This window comes from Eupeodes corollae, chromosome 3 (assembly GCF_945859685.1).
Source record: "Eupeodes corollae chromosome 3, idEupCoro1.1, whole genome shotgun sequence".
Classification (NCBI taxonomy): domain Eukaryota; kingdom Metazoa; phylum Arthropoda; class Insecta; order Diptera; family Syrphidae; genus Eupeodes; species Eupeodes corollae.
Window position 1 is genome coordinate 129,146,637 of NC_079149.1, and position 25,439 is coordinate 129,172,075.

Below are 25,439 nucleotides of genomic sequence, written 5' to 3' on the forward strand. Positions count from 1 at the left end.
ACACGCGATTATTTTATTCGTTGGGAGTGTGGATAATGTGGAACGCAAATAAAGTTTGACAGTTCGTATCAACTTCAATTTTTTTCTCGACGAATAAATTTGTTTTCTTAAATTTATTAATATATGGTATTGAAAAGTAAAAGTTTGCATCATAAATCACATAGAAACTATATTGCTATCGTTTTGTTAAGGATTTGTGTTGAAAAAATACGAAGAATACTAGGAAGTAACAAATTATCAGAAGAAGAAATCTTAGCACATCTCAACTGTGAAAACAATTTAAAGCAACTTTTTTATTTTTATAAATATGCTATGGCTATGGCAATCAAATTATCAATGAAGAGTTTTAACAACATAACAAATTTGTATTTTTACCACAGTTATTTGTTTATACATGATGTTCTAGCAGATAAAAACAAACTTAATACTAAATGTTTATTTAAATGTCAATCAGGCGGACGGCAAAGCCATGCTTATCGATTTTTTGTAAAATATCAATCTAATCACTAACGAAATATTCATTCATTCAGAATATTTTTGATTTTGTTAATTTGAATATTGTATGTGAACTTCATTGGACTGGACTGAATAGAACATAATTTTCAAAGTAAAGGAACATACCTTTTGTGTGCAGCATGCCTTAAAAAAAAAACACTGTATATCCCAAACAAACAGTTCTTAGTTCATCTCCGAACCATCTGTCAAAAATGCCAACATCTGTCACTACATGACGTGGACTACCGGGAGTGTTGTCAAAATAAATTTGTTTTGCTGTTGTGTAAATTCACATTTCACTATATAATTTTTTAATTTTCGATTGAAAAAATATTTAAAAACCTGGTAAATAAGAAGAAAATCAAATAAAAACAAACAAACTTATCATCTCAATAAATATTTTATTCGAAACAAGTAGAAATATATAAAGAACTTGCGTTTATTTTCAGTGTACAATCGAAAACTGTGAACTACTTAGACCAAAACCAGATTTCCAAACAACTTAAAACTATTTCAAGATAAAACATAAACCATGGCATCACCTTATGGAGCACCACAAAACGACTATCAATGGGGAGGTGGTGGTGGTGGTCAGCCTGAACAAACCTACAATTTCGAAGTTCCCGAGTTTGGTCAAGAATTGTAAGTTCTCTTCATCTACTATAAGACTCTCAAAACCTTGATATCATCTATTTGTTGTTGCTGTTTTTCTATTTGTTGCTGTGCAGAAACTTCCAAACATTCGAAAATTCACAATCATCAGTGCCACCAAATTACAGTGCAAATTATTCAGATGTTGGCAGTGGAGTTGGGAGTTTCTATGATCCCAATGCATACGTGGATAATTCTTATGGACAGGAGAAAGCCTTCAAACCACAAGGTGGCTCAGATTTCGATGATGAACCACCACTCCTAGAAGGTAAGGAGTTTATTCAATTGTCTAGCAAACTCATAATATTAAAAAAATGTTATGTTCATTTTCAGAACTCGGAATCAATCCAAATCACATATTTCAAAAGGTAAGTAATAGTTTTATTTTAAATTTGAATTGCATTTTTAAATTCATATTTTATGTGTCTCACTGAACTTTTGCTAAAGGACTAAAGTGAATTTTATGAAATTTTATTTGTATCATGAAAGTTTTTAGAAAATGAGACAAATTCACAGTAAGAACCTTGAGAAAGAACTCGTGAATAGTAGAGTCTTTTTCCATAGCAAAAACTCATGGATATGTATTTTTATGATACTTGACTGGGAGGTCAACAAAATCAAAAAAATGCATTAGATATTTTGGAACAGTATCTTAGAGAAACAGAAGTGTGCTTTGGGTCAATTAGCAAAGGATTAGGTTAGGGTGTAGAATATTTTGTTCTACTCTTTAATGACGATAGTTTTTGTTATGATTTGTAATATGGTTAGTAAGGCTAGATTAATGTTGTTCATATCATATTCTTGTTTACTTAACCGTAATAATGTTAAAATAAATGAATGTGAAGTTAAGCAGAAAGGTACACCAAGAACCAGAAAGAAGTCAACCCAAGTAAAGTCGATCTAAGCCTTGCGAGCCTATAAATACCGTTGGCAAATCTATTTTACCAAATAAATCCTTGTAGAAATGTTGACCTATAATTTACATTACAAAATTAATGCATCCAAAAACTGTGTACGGAGTTCACTCTTTAAATGTTTTCGATTTCAGTTTCAAAAAACGAACGATTTTTTAAGGTCCTCGGGAACCATACTTCTCAGAAGGAAAAAGAGAGGGCATGAGAAGCGTGCGGGCGAAGATGTTGAGAGGTTTAAAAGCAGGAATGAATTTCGAAAGTTTTATGAACAGGTGAAACGAAATTCACAGGTAAATAAAACTAGAACCGAAGGCTGCAAAGACGAAAGTGGAAACATCATAGTGGAACCACAGTCAATGCTGAGGATTTGGAAGGACCACTTCTGCAGACTGTATAAAGCCGACGACGAACCGAATTCCGCTTTCAGGCAGGATGATCCATTCAACATAAACGACGAAAGCCAACAATCCCGTCCTCCCGACTTAGACGAAGTAAAGATTGCCATATCTAAGTTGAAGTCTAATAAAGCCGCTGGAGCGTATGGCTTGAATGCCCAGCTCTTTAAGGCAGCTGGAGATAAGTTGGTTAGGAGCATGCACCAACTTATCTGTAAGATATGGTCGGAAGAAAGCATGCCCGATGAATGGAACCTCAGTATTTTTTGCCCGATCCTGAAAAAAGGAGACCCTCTAAACTGCACCAACTATAGAGGAATCAGTCTGCTTAACATCGCCTACAAAATCTTCTCTGCCGTAATATGTGAACGTCTAAAGCCTATCGTCAACAACCTGATAGGTCCTTATCAGTGTGGTTTTAGACCAGGAAAGTCCACAGTCGATCAAATATTCACATTACTGCAGATCCTGAAAAAACCCAAGAACACCAAATCGACACTCATCATCTTTTCATCGATTTCAAGGCCGCATATGACAGCATCTACAGGGACGAGCTGTATAGAGCCATGTCTAGTTTTGGCATCCCAGGATGGCGATGGAGAATTCACGCTGCTCCATAAAGGTTGGAAACAACTTAACAGAACCTTTCGATGTCAAAAAAGGTTTTAGACAAGGTGATGCGCTGTCATGTGATTTTTTTAACATCGTGCTTGAAAGAATAGTGCAAAGCTCACATGTCAACACTAGAGGCAATATCTTTCAAAAGTCTGTCCAATTACTAGCATATGCTGATGACATTGACATAATTGGAAGAACTCAGCGTGGTGTCAATGGGGCTTTTGTGAGCATTGAGGCAGAGGCGGCAAAAATGGGTTTAACGGTTAATGAGGGCAAAACAAAGTACATGCTGTCGTCAAAAAGGACATACAACACCGACGCCTTGGTCAAAACGTCACGATCGACAGGCGTAACTTTGAGGTAGTCAAGGACTTCGTCTACCTAGGCTTCGCTGTAAACGCAGAAAACAACACCAGCGCTGAGATCAAACGCAGAATAACTCTTGCTAATCGCTGTTTCTTTGTTTGGGATAAGAAGGCAATTGAGTGGTAAAGTCCTATCTCGAAAGACCAAAGTGTCGCTATATAAGACCCTTATCATCCCCGTCCTGCTATACGGTGCAGAAGCATGGACTATGACAAAAGCGGATGAAAGCACCTTGGGTCGGTTCGAGAGAAAAGTTCTTCGTGTGATCTACGGTCCCGTATGCATCGAAGGGGAGTGAAGGAGAAGTTGGAACGACGAGCTTTACGGGCTATACAGCGACGTAGACTTAGCCAGAAGGGACTAAGATGGCTGGGTTACGTAGAGCATGGAAACCAGTGCTCCGGCCCGGAAAGTCTTCGAATCCACAACTACAGGACAGCGCAGTAGAGGAAGACCGCGGATCAGGGGGCGCACCTCAGTTTTTTCTTATACGTCCCGAAAGACATGGAATCACAAATTATAAAGTTCTTTCATGAAAAACTTTGTCATATGGGTGTTTCAAAATGTCTAGAAAAAAATGAAAGAAAAAATTGAAAAGTATGTACAAAATTGTGTTCAGTGTATAACGTTTTCTGTGCTAACACATTCTTCCAATCGCACTCTTCACCAAATTCCAAAAAGCCTTTACCATTCATGTTGATCATTTTGGACCTCTCCCGTCAATTATTTCTAAAAGAAAACACATTTTTGTCATTGTAGATGCTTTTACAAAACATGTAAAATTATATGCAGTAAATTCAACAAGTACTAAAGAAGTATGTGGTTGCCTAGATAAGTATTTTGAATATTATAGTCGACCTCGTCGAGTTATTAGTGATCGTGATGGAATTTATTTAATATTTACTTCAAAACAATATTGAACATGTTAAAATAACCACAGCCTCACCTCAAGCAAATGGCCAGGTTGAGCGTGTCAACCGCACTCTTAAGTCTACGTTAGCTAAAATTACTGAACCAATTCAACATTCCGATTGGTCAAAACTTTTGATAAGACTTGAACACGCTCTTAATAACTCTATTCATTCTACTACTTGTGTTTCCTCTTGTCAATTATTAAATGGTGTAAACCAACGTGGATGATGTTGACACACTTTCTGAATATTTAGACGAAAAACTATTTTTGACTTCTGAACATGACTTAGCTGCATTACGAATGAAAGCTTGCGATAGTATAGAGGTGCATCAACAAAAAACGTCTGAATACTATGCAAATGTGCATAAACCACACGTAACATTTTCATTTAAACAACAGCTGGTAGTAATAAGAAATTTATCCCTAAATTCCGCGGTCCATACAAAGTGCATAAAGCCCTCCCAAATGATCGATTCGTAATCAGCGATATTGAACATTGTCAGTTAACTCAAATTCCTTATAACGATGACGGTGTAATTGAAGGGATTCACATGGTTTGAATTCTAGTTCAGAAAGATATTACATTTAGATTAAGTATATCACATTATTTTAAAATAATTGTATTTTTTTTTGTTTTTATTTTATTTTTTTAAATAATTTTTAAATTTGATTGTAAAATTCTAACATTTACAATTTAATCGAGTCATTCGGAAACTCAGAGATCAAATAAAAATAACTAATATTTCTTAAGATTGATCTTTAATTCTGAAAAGGCCATAACAAAAATGTGAAATTTCTACCACCTTTACGTCAAGAATTTAACCATCAAAAAAATTCTATGCTTTAAAATTTATTCATCGAAAAAAATTTGTATTCTCTGAACTTTAATTTCGATTCATAAATTCATTTGCATCTCAAAAATAAAACCCACCGTTAATGAAAAAATGAAATGTTACGCAAAAACTTGTCCGAAATTTATTTCCAACATCGAATATATGAACACAAAAAATGTACTGTGCTTATTATATCTCGCATCGTGAGTTCTTTCGATTAAATTTGTACCTATAAATTTTGGGCACTGAAAAAATAACCCAAACTCAACAAAATAAATGGACAAACAAAAATTTTCCTCGTACACGTTTAATTTGTTGTCACAAATTAACAAAAAAAAAATAGTAAATACAAAATAAATAACAAATAAATAAATTGTTAAATATAAATAAATAACAATTTTGATAACAAACAAAAAATACAAAAAAATAACAAACATGGATGTGATAAAGGAAGGATTCTATCTATTTATTTCACATCGAATTGGCAATTTTAACAAAAAAAAAAAATAAGGAAAAAATATTTCCTTTACGCATCCTACTACCATCCGCCTGCCTCCTCTTGGTCATACATTTATTTCTGTGTTGATTTACAATTTATCAATGAATCCGTCCGTCCATGCAATCAATTATAAAGCAGCAAAAATATTTACTCCCGGAAATATCCTTTCGTTCGCACTACCTTAACTTTGTTTTACTCCCTACTAAATAAAAATATAAAAGAGTACAACAACAATTCCAGTATAGCAAACGAGTATTGAAAAAAGTATATTATCAAAGATTTATATTTATATGTGTTTTGTGAATGTTTTTGGGGAGTATAACAATTTCGTAACATACTCGCAATACCCGGGCTTACAATCGATTCAGGACACAGCCAGCTTTGGCTCTCGAATTTGAGTGCAATGAATTTAAAAATATACATTCATACATGTATTCGAACTTAAAACTCAATTCACATGGTACTGACATCTATTTTAAATCAATTTCGTTTGAATTTTAAACATTTTTATTTTTTAAGGTTTAGAAATTTGTTTTTTAAATTTATATTTATTATGTTCAGTATTCAAAAAATTGTTTGGATGACCCTAAACTTTTTGAGTGAGTAATAATTCAGGAAGTGCATTGCAATTGGAATTATTTGACTTGTTTTTTTGTTTTTAGGCTCAATCCAATCTAAAAGGCACACCATTCTTTGCTACATAAATCGTGCAGTTTGAACCCGATTGTTTTTTTGAAAATCTAATTAGGATTGGCCATTTATGGTTCACTTACGGACAAAATTAAAACTCCTCTAGCAAAATCAAACCAAAAAGAAACCAATCTTAGGTGGAACGGTCTAAGCGACTGTTTTAAAAGTATTTTACGGAGATCAAGGCCAGAAGTAGCCAGGATCACTGTGATATATACAAGACACTGGCCTATAGGCGAATATGCGACCATGTTGCGTATTCCTCATAATATCCATGACGTACTTATAAACTTACTTACTTACTTAACAGTCCGGGCGGACCTGGGCCTCAACCAACATGCGTCTCCAGCTCGGTTTCTAGCTAGTTGTCTCCAGTTTCGCACGCCAAGTCTTCACCCACCTGAGTGCGCCAATTAAGTCGCGGTCTTCCTCTACTGCGCCGTCGCTCGGGATTAGATTCGAAGACCTTCTGGGCTGGAGCGTTGATGTCCATTCGCTCTACATGACCTAGCCATCTGAGCCGATGGACTTTAATTCTTTTAACTAGGTCAGTGTCGCTGTACAGCCCATACAGCTCGTCGTTATATGTATCTTCTCCTCCATTCTCAATCTCTGCATACCGGACAAAAAATCACCCGAAAAATTTTTGTCTCGAAGCATCCTAAGACGTTCTCAACTTTCTTTGACAGGGTCCAGGCTTCAGTGCCATAAATGAGAACCGGGATGATGAGTGTCTTATAGATGGTGATTTTAGATGCTCGAGAGAGGACTTTACTTCTCAATTGCCTTCTTAGTCCAAAGAAGCAGCGATTTGCAAGAGTTATTCTTCGTTTTATTTCAGCGCTGGTGTCGTTGGCCTGTGTTAATAGCGGTGTCTAGGTAGACGAAGTCCTTAAATACCTCGAAGTTATAGCTGTCCATGGTGACGTTTTGCCCAAGACGTCGTTGTTCAATGTCCTTTTTTGATGACAGCATATACTTTGTTTTGCCCTCATTAACCGTTAAACCCATTTTTGCCGCCTCTGCCTCAATACTCACAAAAGTCCCATTGACATCAGCATATTATGCTAGAATTGGACAGACTTGAATATTTGATCGAATTCGGATTTTCCTGGTCTAAAACCACACTGATAAGGACCTATCAGGTTGTTGACGATGGGCTTAAGACGTTCACATATTACGGCAGAGAAGATTTTGTAGGCGAGGTAAAGTAGACTGATTCCGCCGTAGTTGGTGCAGTTTAGAGGGTTTCCCTTTTTCAGGATCGGGCATACAATACTCAGGTTCCATTTGTCGGCCATGCTTTCTTCCGACCATATCTTACAGATAAGTTGGTACATGTTCCCAACCAACTTATGTCCAGCTACTTTAAAGAGCTCGGCGTTCAAGCCATCCGCTCCAGCGGCTTTATTAGACTTCAGCTTAAGAGTGTGGTTCGTAGAATGATCAAAATCAAAAAGATCAATGAAGAATCGAAAAACCTTAGTATTTGTTAACACTACTGTCTACAGTTATAATATTATCAGATGTTCTTCGATACTTTGCAATTGCAATACTGAAGTGCCTTAGTTTAGCGAAATTTTAATTTAAAACTCTCACCAATTTCGTAGTTAATTTAATTTGAAGTCATTTTTAGTAATGGCGTAGTTTTTACTTTTCAAATGGTTATTTTTTAACCAAAGTTTTTTTTTAACCTCAGTAATTCTTCAATCCAGGAAATTTTTGTACTCCAACCTTGCATAGTTTCTAACTCTGGTTATTCTTTAACTTTCGTTTTTTTCAAACCCTGGTTATTTTTAAACCTTTGTAATTTTTCAATTGGTTTATTTTTCAATTAATTTTATTTTATAATCTAGGTTAACTTTAGTTATTATTTAACTCAGGTTATTTTAAAATCTAGGTTATTTTCTTAACCTGGATATTTTTTAAACTGTGTTATTTTATAACTAAGGCTATATTTTTAAACCAAGATCTCTTTTAACTCAGATTATTTTATAACCTTTATGTTTATTTTAATAACATTAAAAACCTTTGTTATTTTTAAAGGGGTTTATTTAATAACGCTGGGTTATTTCTTAAACTTCTTTTTTTGTAAGCCTGTATCATATAACATATTACCTGAGTTATTTTATGAGCTTTACTGTGTTTTTAACCCTGGTTGTTCTTTTACTCAGCTTTTGTTTAACCTCGGTTATTTTTTAATTTGAGTTGCTTTTTAACTTAACTTAACCTAGGTTATTTTTAAGTTTCATTTTTTTTTTAACCTCAGTTGTTCTTAGCCTCAGTTATTTTTCAAAGCAGGCTATTTTCTAACTCTGGTTATTTTGTAACCAAGGATATTTTTAAATTTGGCTACTGAGTCCTTAGCTTCGGTTAGTTTTTAATCTCTGATATTTTTAAATGCATGTTTTAACTTCTATTATTTTTTAACTCTGGTTATTTTTCAACATTGATTATTTTGTAACTTTAGTTATTTCTTAGTTTCGGTTATTCCTTGACCCATGTTATTTCTTTCCTTATGTTATTTTTTAATGTTGTTTATTCTTTAAATAAAGTTATTTTTTAACTCAGGTTATTTTGTAACCCATGTTTTCCTATAATGCAGGCTAGTTTTTAATCTAGGTTTTTTTTAAATCTGGTGTTATTTTTTATTTTCTAACCACTGTTATTTCTAAACCTGAGTTATTTCATAACCTGTGTTATTTTTTAACATTGGTTATTTTCTAACACGGGTTATTTTTCAACTTTGGTTATTTATTAACCGAAGTTCTTCTACCTGTCATATTTTTAAATTCAGGTTATTTTTCAACTTAGATTATTTTTGACTTTGGTTATTTCTTAACCTTGATTATTTTTTAACTCATTTTTTTTTTAAACCTAGATTATTTTGTAACCGAAATTATTTTTTAGCGCCGTATATTTTTAACGCAATTTATTTTTAACCCAGGCTGTTTTTTAAACCAGTTTATTTTTTAAACTATGTTATGTCTTAAGCCGGGTTATTTCTTAAACCAAGTTATTTTTGGAAACAGGTTTTTAAACATCTGTTATTTTTTAATGTGGGTTATTTTATAACCCTGGGTTTTTTCTAAATATCAATTTTGTACGCTGTATTATTTTACAAAAGACCTGCGTTATTTTATAACCTGGACTGTTTCTTAAATCAGGTTTTTTTGACCGTGGATATTTTATAACCAGGGTGATTTTTAAACCTCGGTTATTTTATAACTTGAATTGTGTTTTGAACTTGGTTATTTTCTAAGTCTTATTTTCTAACTCAGTTTACTTTTTGACCTAGCTTATTTTGTATTCTTGGTCATTTTTTAACTTTGACTATTTTACATTTTTGTACGTTTGTTATTTTCTAGGTTCGGTTGTTTTAAAGCCTCTTTTAACTTTAGTTGTTTTTGAAATTATGATTATTTTATAACCCTTTTTATTTCTTAACTTAGGCTATTCTTTGACCTAGGTTATTTATAATTGTTTGTTTTTTTTTTTCAACCTCGGTTGTTCTTAGCCTCGTTATTTTTTTTAACCGCGCTAGTTTCTAAATCTGGTTTCAATTTCAGTTTCAGTTTATTTATTTATATCTTATAAATTTGTGTGTTATTTTTTAACCAGGGACATTTTTGAATTGATGTATTTTTGAACCTCTGTTATTTTTTAACTTTGTTTTTTTTTTTAGATTCAGTTATTTTTTAAGTCAGGTTTATTTAAACCCGTTTTATTTTTTAAACTAGGTTTGTTCTTAGGGCGTGTTTATTTTTAACTTAGCATAGGTACTAACCTTGGTTATTTTGTAACCTGTGTTTGTTATTTTCTTGCTCTGGTCATTTTCTAACTGTTTATTTTTTGACCTAGGATCTATTTTAGCGTCGTTTTTTTTAACTTGGTTTATTTTACCTTTTGTTTTCGTTTTTAGCCTGAGATATTTTATAACCTGTATTATTTTCTATCCTGCTTTTTTTCAACCTTGGTTATTTTCTAACTCTGATTATTTTTTAACCCAGGATATTTTTTAACGGCGGTTATTTTTTAACTTGGTTTATTTTTTAAACTTGGTTTAATTCTATATCTGGTTATTTTTAAACACAGGCTATTTTTACCCAAGATTATTTATAATCAGTGTTATTTTTCGACCTGGGTTATTTTTTAACCTACTCGTATATGATTTATGTTACTTTTGTTGTTCTTTATTTTTGGTTATTCTTAGACTTTGGTTATTTTTGTGCTTGGGTTATTTTTTTAAACTGTGTTATTTCTTAATTCAGATTATTTTTAAACCAGGTAATTTTTGTACAAACCCACTTTAATTTTAAACTTTGACAATTTTATAACATTGGTTATTTTTAACCGGAGTTATTTTTTAATCTTGATTATTTCTTAGTTTCAGTTATTTTTAGCTAAAGTTGTTTTGTATCCCAAGTTACTTTTTACTTTTGTTAAATGTAATTTAAAATATTTTTTAATGGTTATTAACTGGGTTATTTTTTTTAACTTTAGTTTTTGTATAACTTGATCTATTTTGTAACCCTGATTATTTTCTAACACTGTTTATTTTTATACCCTCGTTGTTTTTTGTTTTTCAAAATGAAATCTCTTATGGAAAACCCTATACTTTATTCTTACGAAACTTTTATCCGAAATTTTGATAGTTTTAAAACATAACTTGATTAAAGTAAAAACCGAACTATTACTCTATAAATAAAAAAAAAAATTTTTTTTTCTGAAAACATGATAGTTTAGGTATGTTTGACGAAACCTCAATTTTCTGGGTGGAAACGCTTAAACACCCAACAATTTGGAAAAACACAAAAATTAATGAATAAATTAAAAATTGTTCACCATAGATACCCCCCTCGAACTCTTCTTGGCCACTTATGAAACTTTTTTAAAAAACACAATAAATAAGTGGTACATCAAAAAATCATTTTAAAAAACAAATAATAATAATGTCGATGATGATGATAACGAGCAATCAATTGAATACAAAATAATTTTCCTCTTAGTTATGGTCATTGAAACATCGAAACATCTGGCAATTAGTTCAATATTCAAATAAATACACTTTTTTGTTTTTAAATTGAATTCAATATTTTTTTATATTTACAACAAAATTACAAAAATAAAGAAAATTACTTTCGATTGCATATCAAAAACAAATAATGGGTGTGTTGGTTGTGTTCGTTTTTTCATATGTTTTTTTTTTTTAATCGAAATGGGCTCTTTTTTAAACGTGAAATAAAATCTACTGCCAAATACAATACTCTAGTATAAGTATAGAAAAAATACGAGTACGAGTACTTCTGTTCTGTGTGGAACTATTGAATATTATTATTTATTTACATTCTACATACGAGTATATGAACAAAAAAGATAAGGTTTTTGAAAAAGAGTTATTTCCTTGGAAAACATGATGTGCAACGCGAATTAATGTTTTTCTTTTGTTGTATTTAATCAAATATTTGCTTAACAAAATCAAAAACAAAAGAAAGAAAATAAAACAGAGTCTCGTGCTTAATTTAATTGATTGAAGTTTGATTGTCTATAGGTTTTAGATAGATAGGTTTGGTATTGGAATAGGTAGAATGTAAAATCCATCAATGATTTTTGAACATTTAATGAAATTATATTCATAGCTTCTATTTTTAGTCGTGAGAGCCAAAAGCATATTTTGGATATGAAGAAAATATGAGTATAAAAGATGTGATATTGAATGCATCTAATCTATTCTAAAGGCCCAACTATAATAGGAATAAGCAAACATAAGCTTATGTCAAAAACCCAACGAAAATTCACTTAAGTTTGTGAAATCACTGCGGATACCCATAATGCAATTTTGCTCACGTATCTAATGTCAGATTTTACTTATGCGGCGAGCGACTGGGATCGCTCTTGATTAAGTTTGCTTAAGTTAACGAAATTGAGAAAAATTGAACGAAACAGAGCTAGACTCGCACCATTACTTATGCGGGCATATGCTAGCTTATGCCTATTATAAACGGTGATTTTTTAAGAGCTTGAGAACTTTAAAAAAAAAAACGATTCTTTATTTGAAACGTTAGATTGGTCCATGACATTTACTTTTTGAAGATAATTTCATTTAAATGTTGACCACGGCTGCGTCTTAGGTGGTCCATTCGGAAAGTCCAATTTTGGGTAACTTTTTCGAGCATTTCGGCCGGAATAGCCCGAATTTCTTCGGAAATGTTGTCTTCCAAAGCTGGAATAGTTGCTGGCTTATTTGTATAGACTTTAGACTTGACGTAGCCCCACAAAAAATAGTCTAAAGGCGTCAAATCGAATGATCTTGGTGGCCAACTTACCGGTCCATTCCTTGAGATGAATTGTTCTCCGAAGTTTTCCCTCAAAATGGCCATAGAATCGCGAGCTGTGTGGCATGTAGCGCCATCTTGTTGAAACCACATGTCAACCAAGTTCAGTTCTTCCATTTTTGGCAACAAAAAGTTTGTTAGCATTGAACGATAGCGATCGCCATTCACCGTAACGTTGCATCCAACAGCATCTTTGAAAAAATACGGTCCAATGATTCCACCAGCGTACAAACCACACCAAACAGTGCATTTTTCGGGATGCATGGGCAGTTCTTGAACGGCTTCTGGTTGCTCTTCACTCCAAATGCGGCAATTTTGCTTATTTACGTAGCCATTCAACCAGAAATGAGCCTCATCGCTGAACAAAATTTGTCGATAAAAAAGCGGATTTTCTGCCAACTTTTCTAGGGCCCATTCACTGAAAATTCGACGTTGTGGCAGATCGTTCGGCTTCAGTTCTTGCACGAGCTGTATTTTATACGGTTTTACACCAAGATCTTTGCGTAAAATCTTCCATGTGGTCGAATAACACAAACCCAATTGCTGCGAACGGCGACGAATCGACATTTCACGGTCTTCAGCAACACTCTCAGAAACAGACGCAATATTCTCTTCTGTACGCACTGTTCGCATTCGTGTGGTTGGTTTAATGTCCAATAAAGTAAACTGAGTACGAAACTTGGTCACAATCGCATTAATTGTTTGCTCACTTGGTCGATTATGTAGACCATAAATCGGCCGTAAAGCGCAAAACACATTTCGAACCGAACACTGATTTTGGTAATAAAATTCAATGATTTGCAAGCGTTGCTCGTTAGTAAGTCTATTCATGATGAAATGTCAAAGCATACTGAGCATCTTTCTCTTTGTCTGAAATCCCGCGTGATCTGTCAAATACTAATGCATGAAAATCCTAACCTCAAAAAAATCTTCCTCTAGTTGGGCCTTAATAACCTTTCAAAAAGTTGTCCATTTAGATTAAGAGATTTTAGAATACAATTTGATTAAAAGGTTACATTTATGTAGTTTCCAAAAATTGTTTAAATCGAAGGGTTTATATTCCGACAAAGGTCAATTTTGTAGCTTTAATTATGTACGCCCAAATCTTCTCCTAAAATGTACTCCAAACTTAACGTTGAGTAAACAAAGAAGGTAATGATCTGTGTCTACACAATTGATTGATCTATGAGGTTTTCCATGTGTAAAATAAATAAGTTTATTGATATAAATATGTCAAAATACTTGTTTTTGCATTTAATGGAGCAAAATAAATTGATTTATTTTTGATTAAAGATCGAATCTGGTGATCTGGATTGAGCTAAAGATTTACCCCCCTTTCCAACAATGCTAACATAATGTTTAAAAAATGGTTAGCTAGGAATTTGACAGCTCTACCGCACTCTAACACATACACGAATTTACACTAATACAATGATAAATAAAAAAACAATTTCCAATCGTGTTCCATCCGACAAGAAAAAAATCAATTTTGAAGGAAATCTGGATTATCCCATGGAAAACCATATAAGAGAAAAACATTGAGAGTGATGTAGAATATTTACTTACAAAAGTTTAATAAAATCAAATTTGTTGTAAACTTTTATTTATCTAGACTAGATTCATTACATAACTCTCTGGACTTTGATAAAACATAATTATCTACAAAAAGTCATTTAATAAAGTTTTGTTACCATAATTTGTTCTTGAGTTAAAGTCGAAGTTAATTTTGGCTTTTGTCTGTGATATCTTAAATATCATGAACATGTGAGAAAATACGTTTCAGATCTTTCTTTCTCGCAGTTCTTCCCAATTCAGTAATTCTTAAAAATTTATCAGTACTTTATACGAAATACTTGTTTAAACTGATTTTAAGCATGTAAAAAACACTACAAAAAGGGTAAAAGCTTTATTTACAAAAGACGAAAGGCATTTGAGACACCACAGAAAAAATTAAAGTCTTCCTAACCCAATTTTGAATAAAAGATATGTTTTGACCAAACGAGTTTGACGTTTATTTTTCAGTATGTGAAATCAAAACAAAACAATGGCACTAATTTGTTTAGATATTTTGTTATTATAATAAAATGTTTATATTTCTAATATTTTTCTTTAAGATAAATGGTTTTAAATGGTTAATATTTGTGTTTATTCGTAAGTTAAAGAAAATTTGTATGTTTGAGTTAAAGAAATTAATAAAAAATCGAAGTGAATGAAGAATATGGTGTATTTTTTTTTTCATTTTTAATCGGATGCATTTTTCTCCATAGAATTACCTGATGGAAGATTGTTTAAATAGTGAAAAATGGTTAAATAAAGGATATGATGGTCTTTTTTAGTCAGTGGTTGTTCAACCTTTTATTTAATTTATAATTTTTATTTATTTTCTTTTTTGTATTGTTAGAATCTTTTCTTCTAAGTTGGACTGGTTAAACTTGGCTTTCTTCACTTCAGTGGATGTGAAATATTCTCTATCAAGCTATCATTCTTGCATTGCTGTTTAAGCAGATTTTCTTGCTCGAGCTCAATGGGATCTCCCAGCAACCCACTTACTACTTCTTTTTGCTTTTTCAGCTCCGTTCTTTTCGAGCGCTTTGATGTGTCAGGCTCAGACGCTACCGACAGTTGATTTGGGTAAACCGTAGGAACTGCATCTGTTTTCAAAATCCGATACCGTGTGAATCCTATTGATATAAATATATTTCTGATTCTTATTCTGAACAATTTTTTTTATTAACTTACCCATTTCATACTTTGTATTGTTTATAAAATCTTCTTTCAAAAAGTGCAGACTACAAATTCTTGCAGTCAGAACATTAATTTTATCCTTGCGTTTAGTGAACAAGACCCTTCGAGAGATTTAAATTTCCTTTTGGAAATTTATGAAAGCTGGGATCTTTCGTTATCTTATTTCTTTCGTTGTTGTTGCAGTCAAAAACAGAACAAACACCCATGTTTATTAATAAATGTTTTTTTTTTTGTATAAATTATGAACAATACCACTTTAAATATCTTTATTGATTTAAAAATTTTTTAAATTCACTTCCGAAAATAGATTCACAACAGAAAATAGATTGAAATTGCGCCAAATATACTAGCTCTCTTCAATTGATTGAGTGTTCGTGACGTCACGATAGTTTGACAACCAAAACCTCACATGCGCAATCTTTATAAGTTGTTCAGAGATGTAAGTTTCCGTTGTTACAAAGCCAACCCGACTGAGGAAAACCGGAATAAGTTCAAACAAGCTAGAAAGACATGTAATAGTCATATTCGTCGAACCAAATTTTTGCATGATCAGAAATTAAGGCAAAAAGTACTACAATGTCCCACAGGTACTACAAATTTCTGGTCATTTGTAAAAAACGTACGAAACACCACGTCATCCTCGGTTCCAAAGCTCGTCCACAATGACACTCCCTATGTAAGCTCGATTGATAAAGCCAATTTGCTTGCAGCACAGTTCGCTGTTAATTCGACGCTACCGGAAAGTGTCATGAGTCCTCCTGTTCTTGAAAGCGTAAATGATTCAATGGGACGAATCTTCTTTCGCACTCGTGCAGTTGGAATAGTACTGAAAGACCTTGACATACACAAATCCGCTGGCCCGGATAGTATCTCCTGAAGTATGTTCTGAAGAGGTGTTCTTCATCGTTGGCAAAACCACTGCGTAAACTTTTCCATCTTTCCTACTCTACAGGTCTCTTTCCGAGCGGATGGAAAATAGCATTTTTCCAGCCTGTCCCTAAAAAAGGCGAATCCTCCTCTCCCTCTAACTATCGTCCAATAGCACTCACGTCCCTTCTTTCCAAGGTCATGGAAACGCTGATTAATTATCAGCTCAATAAATATCTCGAAGAACGAAAGCTTCTTAATGACCGACAGTATGGTTTTCGTAGCAATAGGTCCACTGGTGATCTCATGGTTCATCTCACCGAACAGTGGAACAAATCTTTACATCGTTTTGGAGAAAGTAAGATTATTGCACTTGATATTTCAAAAGCATTTGATAGAGTTTGGCACCAAGCTCTCTTATCGAAAATGCGTGCTTTTGGTATTGATGAATCTCTTCTTCGTTGGATTAGAAATTACCTTTCTAACCGTTCAATACAAGTTGTATTGGATGGTTACAAGTCTGAAATTCATAAAATAAATGCTGGTGTTCCCCAGGGCTCCGTTTTGTCTCCGACACTCTTTCTTATATTCATAAATGATATTATGTCTGCCACTTCTAATCCAATAACCTGTTTCGCCGACGACAGTACCCTCAGCTTCTCATACTCGTTTATGGATTCACATCCTTGTCCTTCGGATGTGGAACTTCAACGGCAGCGTATGATAAGCTCATTAAATTCTGATCTTGACAGCATTGTACAATGGGGAATCAAAAACCGTGTAGAATTTAATCCTTCGAAAACTCAATGCTGTCTCCTGTCGTTAAAGCGTAACATACCCCCGATGCCACTATCTATGAGTGGCACTTGCATCCAAGAAACTAATCAACTGTCAGTATTTGGTATGTGTATCACAGATCACCTTTTATAGAACGATCATATATTTGATATTGCCAAAAATGCTGCCAGGTGCTTAGGATTTCTCAGACGGTGCAAGAAATTTTTCACCCCTTCTGATCTGGCTGTAATTTACAAAGCCTTCATCCGTCCAAAGCTTGAATATAATTCTCATATCTGGGCAGGTGCCCCCAAAATAAGTTTAAATCTCTTGGATAGAATACAAAAAAGGGCTTTAAAAATGATAGGCGATAGAACTGTAATCGAAACATTTACATCGCTAGAACACCGCCGCAATGTTTCATGCCTTTCGTTGTTTTATCGATATTTTTACAAACAATGTTCTGTTGAACTAACCAGTTGCATTCCACCCCTTAAACGATTCAGCCGTAATACTCGCTTTTCCAGGAATGTTCATCAGTTTACCCTTGAGCTCAATTTCGGGCGTACTGTCAAGTATAGAGATTCTTTCTTAAATCGCACATCGAGAATGTGGAATGCTTTAGCCAACTCTGTTTTTCCCTCCCATTTTGATGTTCAGAACTTTAAGACCAATGTGCACCGGTATCTCCTTTTTAATCCTTCCTTAGTCAATTTACACGAACACTTCTTTAATGGAAAAATCAATCAAACGCACACATTGAAGATAATATCAATTTTACAAACTCATCAGAAATCCATGACTGTGTTCAAAAAGTATAAAAATGAGAACAACGAATTTTAAAGCGCTTACCTTATTTAAAATGGCATGTTTTTTTTTTAATATTTGGATATGTATTAAATCTGATTCAGAAATCGGGGTTTATAAAGTAAATCGGAAGCGTTAAAATGTTCTGTTCCATTCTGGTGTGATTGTTTTTTTTTTTATATTATATTACTCTAAGTTTTCTGTTTTTTGATATTTCTGGAGACTTTCTAAACCAAACAAAATCTTAATTATTCAATCATTAGTTTTTTAAAATTTTGTTTGGTTTAGAAATTCTCCAAATATTTGCACTTTGCGACTCAATTTAGGGGGCAAAGGGGTTATTTGAAGTTTCGTTAACTTAGGAGCCCAACATTCCCTTATCATCAGTTTTTTGAAATAATGAACCTAAAAGTGTTGTGTTCCCAGCTTCACCACAAGTTTTATGGGGAAGATATTTTTGAACCAAGTCGGGATTAAAGCACTAAATAAGCACAAAAAGAGCCCACCTCAAAATAATATGATTTGCTGGATTTCTAGTGCTTTCACAAATTAAAATGGTTCAGTCAATCGGGTTTTTAACAATTGGAAAACCTCAACATCCTAATCACACGCATCAAATTGAGGCTCCTACTTGTATGGTCAACTTTGCCATATTCGATATAAGCACGTATGCATCTCGCAAGCGCTCCTGCTCCTACATGAACTTACTTTCGGCTTTAAGTCTATTTATCATGGACAATTTTAAAATCTAATCACGTACTGTGTCCAGTTCATGAATCTTTAAGATTTTTTTTTAACAATGTCATTCTTTGTTTTAGAATAAATTCTCTTAATCAAGAATTCAACCACGGTCAGGACAAGTTTCGAAAAATTAAAAAAAAAAAAGAAAAACCAACGACTGTCTGCAAAGTAAAATAAATGACAACCTTAGGGGAACAACAAACAACTGATGATTAGCTTTCCAATTGCTTGTGCGGTTGTGCACTAAGCCTTATTACTATAACAATTAATTGCATCCCCAACCTTTTAATATATCTTTTTTTTTTTATTTTACCTCCATATATTTGTATAGTAACATTGAACTTATTTAAGCTAAAGTTGTATATACTTATATATTTTTATTTTTTTGTTTCAAATTAATTCAGACTTTAGCCGTGCTTAATCCCCTACGTGGAGCAGATCAAAGTATTCTTCAGGACACAGACATGGCTGGACCGTTGGCATTCTGTCTAGCGCTTGGAGGATTTCTTTTATTGGTAAGTACCTACCTATATTCTCGTCCTCGTCCTCGTCCTTGTTCTCGTCGTATGCACACATATACAACTATGTACAACATCATGAAAATTAATTTCTACCCTCAGACAACACTGATTAATTTCAGTTTATTCTCATATCCATACCTAGATACACTTTTATACGTTTATACAGCTATTGCCAAAATAATAGGGACATTTTTAATTTTTTGTATATATGTTCACTTAAGTTGGGGTAGGTAATAAATGAAAATATGCTGGTTTAAGCCTACAACAGCATAGCTAGGGTAGAACTTTACAAAGCCATGAGAGAAGTCGATATTGCTATCCACTCCAATCACCATCTAAAATGGAATTTGACAAGGTGATGGTTTGGCCTGTCTTTTCAGGCTGTCGTTGGAGAAAGCAATCCAAGAAAACCGAACAAGCTGTACACGATTCCTTCATCTAGATCATCATGAAGGCGGCACAAAATCTGGAGCTGTTCTTAAGTGAAGAAAAAACAAAGTACATTGTCGCGTCGACTGCGAAAAGAATGTGTTGGTCAAACAATCAAGTTAGCAGAACATGATTTTGAAGTAGTGCAAGCTTTCAAATACTTTGGGTCAATAGTAGCAGCCGATAAAAAAATAAAAGAAGAAATATGCGGGCAGCTGCTCAAAGATAAAGTCAAAGTTATTTAAAACAAGAAACCTTAAGTCGCTGCTGTACGAGTAAAGGATTATGATGGTGTATATGAATCCGAGACCTGGGTGCTTAGTAAAAGCAAACAATTGAACAGGCCTTATCTAGGATTTTTACCTCGGAAAAAATATGCAAGCTTGGTTATTAATCCACTTAAAACAGGCCAAACCTAGTACTCTTTACAATTAGAAAAATAGTAAATAGTATAAAAAGCTCAGATAGCATTCTACTCATGCAATTGAATCTTCAGCAGAAATCGCGGACAGAATCCTTATGTCATAATTTGGATGTACACTGCAATCGTCATATCAGTGCTATGGTAACATGATATTGTCGAATAAGTTAAAGAAAGCTTTAAATCTAAAAACACTCACAAGAGTACAGAGATTGTCATGTATAGATATTACAGGAGCAATAAGGACTACTCCAAGTAATGGAAGTAATACTCAATCTTTTAAATCTGGTCTGTTAAAGTGAAGACTTACACAGCTGGTCAAAAAAATAGGTGTGAGAACATTTTTGATATCCACTCATGACTTGTTGTTGATTGGCGGTTGTTTTGAATGCAGGCAATGCAACCAAATTAAAAAAAAACGAACAGTTATTCTCTCTATGAGGATGCTAAACTTTTTGCGTTTAAGTAATGTTATGCTAAACAGATAAGTTATAAAAAAGGTGTGCTCCAACTAAAATCCAAGCTTCTTATAATATTCTTTATTTTATGGTAGAAACTCTTGAGGTGGGTTGTTTAAAATCATTTTATTAGCTTCAAAGTTTTTCATTCGTTACTGTTTGAATATGGGTTCCAATGCCAGAGGAAAGGAAATTAGTTCGTCGACTTAGAGATGAGAGCAAATTTACTGCAGATCTCAAAATTTAATAACAAATGCTCTCAAGCCCAGAGAAATACACGAAAATGGAGGCCGTCCGAAAAAAACATCAGCTACCACTGTCCGCCGCATACTATTTCTAGCTAAATCTAATCCTTTTATCTCGTCAAGGACTCAAATTGATAATGCGGTCAGAGCACGCTCGATCTGAAGAAGGCTTCAGAACTCCAATATCCAAGGAAGAATCGCCGGGAAAGTTCCATTCCTTAGGGCTAGCAATATAAGGTCCAGACAATTATTTGCCTTAAACCATGCTAATTGGAAGGAACCAGAGTGCGTATAAAAATGGCGAAATATTTTGTGGAGTGATGAAACAAAATTAAATTTGTTTTTATCGGATTCTGGGCTCGATTTAAGGCGACAAAAAGGTAGGGACTACCACCCCCGCTTTACTCCGAAAACTTTTAAACACGCAGGAGGGAATATGATAGTGTGGGGTTGTTTTTCCTGGTACGGTGTAGGTCCTATATTCCGTTTGAATAACAGTGATATTTTAAAAGATGTCATGTTACCGTTTTCTGAGGAAAAATTGCACTTTCACCAAGACAACAGTCGTAAACCTACCGCAGGTCTTGTGAAAGATTGGTTTCGAGAGTAACAAGTATCCGTTGTCCCATGGCCATGTCAATCAACTGATCTTAATCCTATTAAGAACTTGTGGAATGAGCTTAAGCGTTAGTTAGGGGGTCAATATTTCACTAATGTAAACCAAATGTGGGAAGCGGAAAACATGCGGAAAGTTAATAGTGTTAATGCCGTGTCGACTTTAAAAAGTTTTGGATAATAATGGAGCATACTCAAATTATTAAAGTAAGTAAAACAAAAATTGTGATAAGGTACAGAAATTATTGTTAAAAATGATAATATTACTAATTTAGGAAGACGCACCTACTTTTTTGTCCAAGTAAAAAAACCTCCATCTGTAGTTTTGGGGCTATATTATCTATAACTGTAATGTATTTCAAAGACTTAAAGTGCTTTTTAATAAATTAATATTGGAGATTTAAAAATATCTACGTACAATTAATATTTAACAAAAAAAAGGAATACAAAATGAATCAATACAAAAATTAATTATCACACCTATTTTTTTGACCAGCTGTGTATGTCTTCACTTCAACAGAACCTTTAACACAATCTTCCTGACAGAAATGTATAGGTGACAAAATGTTCAACAAATGAGTGAATCGTCAATTTCCATATTAACTAACGGCTTAAAAACGGAAGCTGAAATAGAATAGTTTTAAAAACTGACAAAAATTTAATTCATCGCGGAAGTAGCTTACACCGTCTATAATAACTATTGAGAATCTCTCCAAAAGCAAATGTATTTTGTTTTTTGATTTTTGTACAGCTGTTTAGCTGTCAAACAAAGCAAATGTTCAGCAAATTTGAAGTAGAGCTTCCGTGCATGCTTTGAATTCCTATGGCTGAACTCGTAAACGTCAGTCGAAGCTAACGCGTGTCTGTGTTTCAGCCATTATGGGTTATCATAGAAGAAAATTGCAAGTTACCACCGACGACATGCATAAAATACGCATTGCTGAGAAACATCTAATGAACAAGAGGACACTTTTTATGCCGCTGCTTAGCTCTATTCCATACTAGAAACAACTGGAAGAAATTCCAGGAAGCAGTCTATTAAATAAATAAATAAATTAGGTAGCGCAACAGTCCGTAAAGACCCAGGGCCTAGTGACTTTCAACTCTCAACCATTCCTGTGTGCGAGTACTGTTTTCAAGGATGAAGGGGACCTGCTTTTCATATGCTGAATCCGAACGGCTAATTGAGAAAGAACTTTTTCATGACAAAAATTACTCTTGGAGAATTTGTCAAGTCCTCGCAAGAGGCAGTACCCGTGAATAAAACTTAAGTTAGCACAGGCAGGGATCAAACCCAAAACCTCTCGCATGACAGTCCAACACACTAACCATCATGCCACTGGTACTACAGCAGTCTATTAAGGCTTCATAAATGGTTGGAACAAGACAATCCATAAATACCATAAATTTAATCAGAAGTGCACTCACTTTAAGGGAAGTTCAATAATTCAGGGTGTCAATAGATCTACATTGAGATGAGAGGGGCGATAACGTCATCAATTGCCAGCCTATCAACCTTACCTTACCTAACTAGAAACAGCAGTTTTGCTTATTGACGTATCGCTTTTTATTTTCGCATGTTAAAAAAAGGAGCATGATATTAAAAACAATTTAAAACAGCTCCGATTTATAGACTTCATGACATCAATCCATTCATGTTGAAATGTCAAAAAAATCTTAAAAATGAATCACTTGACAGCTGACAAAATGGCCGCCAGTTAAAATAGTGTTACCAATTTTAAGGGCAAAACTCAACCGTCAAAACTACAGGCACAATCTTCCAAAGGTCCATCCAATTACTCGGATACACAGATGATATTGACATAATTGGAACATCAAAGCGTGATGTCAGTGGAGCGTTTTTGAGAATTGCGACGGAAGCGAAGAAGATGGGTTAAGTGGTCAATGAGGGCAAGACCAAGTATATGCTGCCATCAAAAAAGGACACTGAACGACGACGTCTTGGACAAAACGTCACCATGGACAGCTATAACTTTAAGGTAGTTAAGGACTTTGTCTACCTGGGCACAACGACACCAGCGCTGAAATCATAGGAAGAATAACTCTTGCAAATCTTAGAATTCAATTGAGAAGTTGAGTCCTCTCTCGAGCATCTAAAATCACCATCTATAAGACACTCATCATCCCGGTTCTCATTTATAGCGCTGAGGCCTGGACCCTGTCAAAGAAAAAAGAGAGCGTCTTAGGATGCTCCGAGACAAAAATTCTTCGGGTGAATTTTGGTCCCGTACGCATAGATGGAGAATGGAGGAGAAGATATAACGACGAACTGTACGGGGAGCACAGCGAAACTGACCTGGTTAACAGAATTAAAGTCCATCGGCTTAGATGGCTAGGACATGTAGAGCGAATGGTGATCAACGCTCTAGCCCGGTAGGTCTTCGAATCCAATTCCGAGGGACGGCGTAGCAGAGGAAGACCTCGACTCACGTGGGGCATTCAGGTTGTTGAAGACCTCAACCAACTTGGCATGCGAAAATAGAGACAACTGGCTGGGGACCGAGCTGGCTGGAGACGCATGTTGGTTGAGGCCCAGGTCCGCACCGGACTGTAGCACCACCTTAAGTAAGTAAGTAAGTAAGTAATTTTAAGTTATATCTTTTAATCGAAATTTTATGTTTTTTGAAGTTTTATTCTGAAGACCCTTAAACAAGTGTTCCTATTATTTTGACCATAGCTGTTATAGTTGAAGGCTGTTTCTCTTTATATTTCATATTCTTTTGTTTCATTTACAGAGTGGCAAAGTTACATTCTCGTACATCTACAGTATCGGAGTGATAGGTTGCATTGCCTTTTACTGCCTCCTTTCGGTGATGGCTACCCAGGCTCAGGTCACATTTGGAGCTGTTATATCGGTCCTAGGCTATTGCCTGCTTCCAATGGTTGTATTGTCCGGTATTAACGTTTTAATCACCATTCAGTGAGTATTTATATGCATACACTTCTTTTGTTTTTGTTTTTGTATTTTTTTTTCAGTATGCAGTATGGTATCTTTTATTATTATTTTTGTTGTTTGTGTTTTATTTTTAATTTTGCGTTATGCTTTATGTTATTTTTTCTTTATTTTTGTTGCAATTGTTATTTTCATTATTTCACGGTGCCTCTTCCATTACGTATTCTTTTTTCCATCGCATCGCCAACGCTAACGCTCGCCAGCTCCAGCCCAATCCCAATCCCATCCACCACCAGGAGTCATTATGACCAGTATTGTACAAACAATGAATGCGTTGATTAAAAACAACAACGGGTGTTCCCACAACTTTGCAAATAGGGAGAAAAAAAAAAAATTTTATCAGTTCCTCAGTTCTTTAAGGCCCCCACCCCTCCCCAGCCTTTTCTTCTTGTTCTTTTTTTGCCTCCTTCTTTGTTTGGCTTTGAAGTATTTACAATGAAAAACCCTACCAGTAGGTATGCGTCGAGTACTTCAAATGTTTCAGTCAAGGCTATTCATAGATATTGAGGAAAATGGTAAATCCTGAACCCCCCTTCCCCGACCAACTCACTTTTCAGTTCGATTTCAATTGATTTTGTTTAGTGTTTACTTTGTTTTTCCCTATTTCAAGGGAAACATTTTATTTTGTTAATAGGGTATTGTAGTGTTGTTTCGTGGAAGAAATCCTCATAGATTTTTAAAATAATGATTCATGAGGCTTTTTTCAAGCTTTTTTTCTTTTAATTCTATAGACTTAAAGTGAGACTAGTGGCATTTTGTGCTGCAATTTAAGCTTGAAGCCTGAAGACTTATGATAAGTGGATAAATACTTTCTTCTGGTATTTTCAATTTTTGGCACAATCTTATTCATTGAAGGCTTAAAAATGTTTTATTTAAATGTAACCAAAGTTTGATGAATAGGAGATTCGAAAAACAGATCTGCAGCTAGTATATTGTTGCTATAATTTTTCTACGCGACGCGACGACGACGACGACGACCACGACTACGACCACGACAATCCCGAACAAAACCACGACGAAGACTAGAACCTAGAACGTAAAAAAGGTCTTAGAAAAATTTAGCACATTCAGCACGTATGATGCTGATATCTCCGGCCACTCAGCTTAGGGTGGGTTCAGCGAATAAATTG

The 25,439-nt window shown here is 34.3% G+C and overlaps 1 protein-coding gene across 1 annotated transcript in view; it reads left to right on the forward strand.

Moving 5' to 3' along the window:
- Positions 1-711: 711 nt before the first annotated feature.
- Positions 712-25,439, forward strand: part of LOC129951839 (protein YIPF5) — a 32,260-nt gene continuing 7,532 nt past the window's right edge. The window contains exons 1-6 of the mRNA XM_056064189.1: positions 712-840; positions 945-1,137; positions 1,224-1,414; positions 1,480-1,514; positions 19,051-19,161; positions 24,092-24,276. Coding sequence (XP_055920164.1) covers positions 1,028-1,137; positions 1,224-1,414; positions 1,480-1,514; positions 19,051-19,161; positions 24,092-24,276 — 632 coding nt within the window. The 5' untranslated portion in view covers positions 712-840; positions 945-1,027. The remainder of the gene's footprint in view (positions 841-944; positions 1,138-1,223; positions 1,415-1,479; positions 1,515-19,050; positions 19,162-24,091; positions 24,277-25,439) is intronic.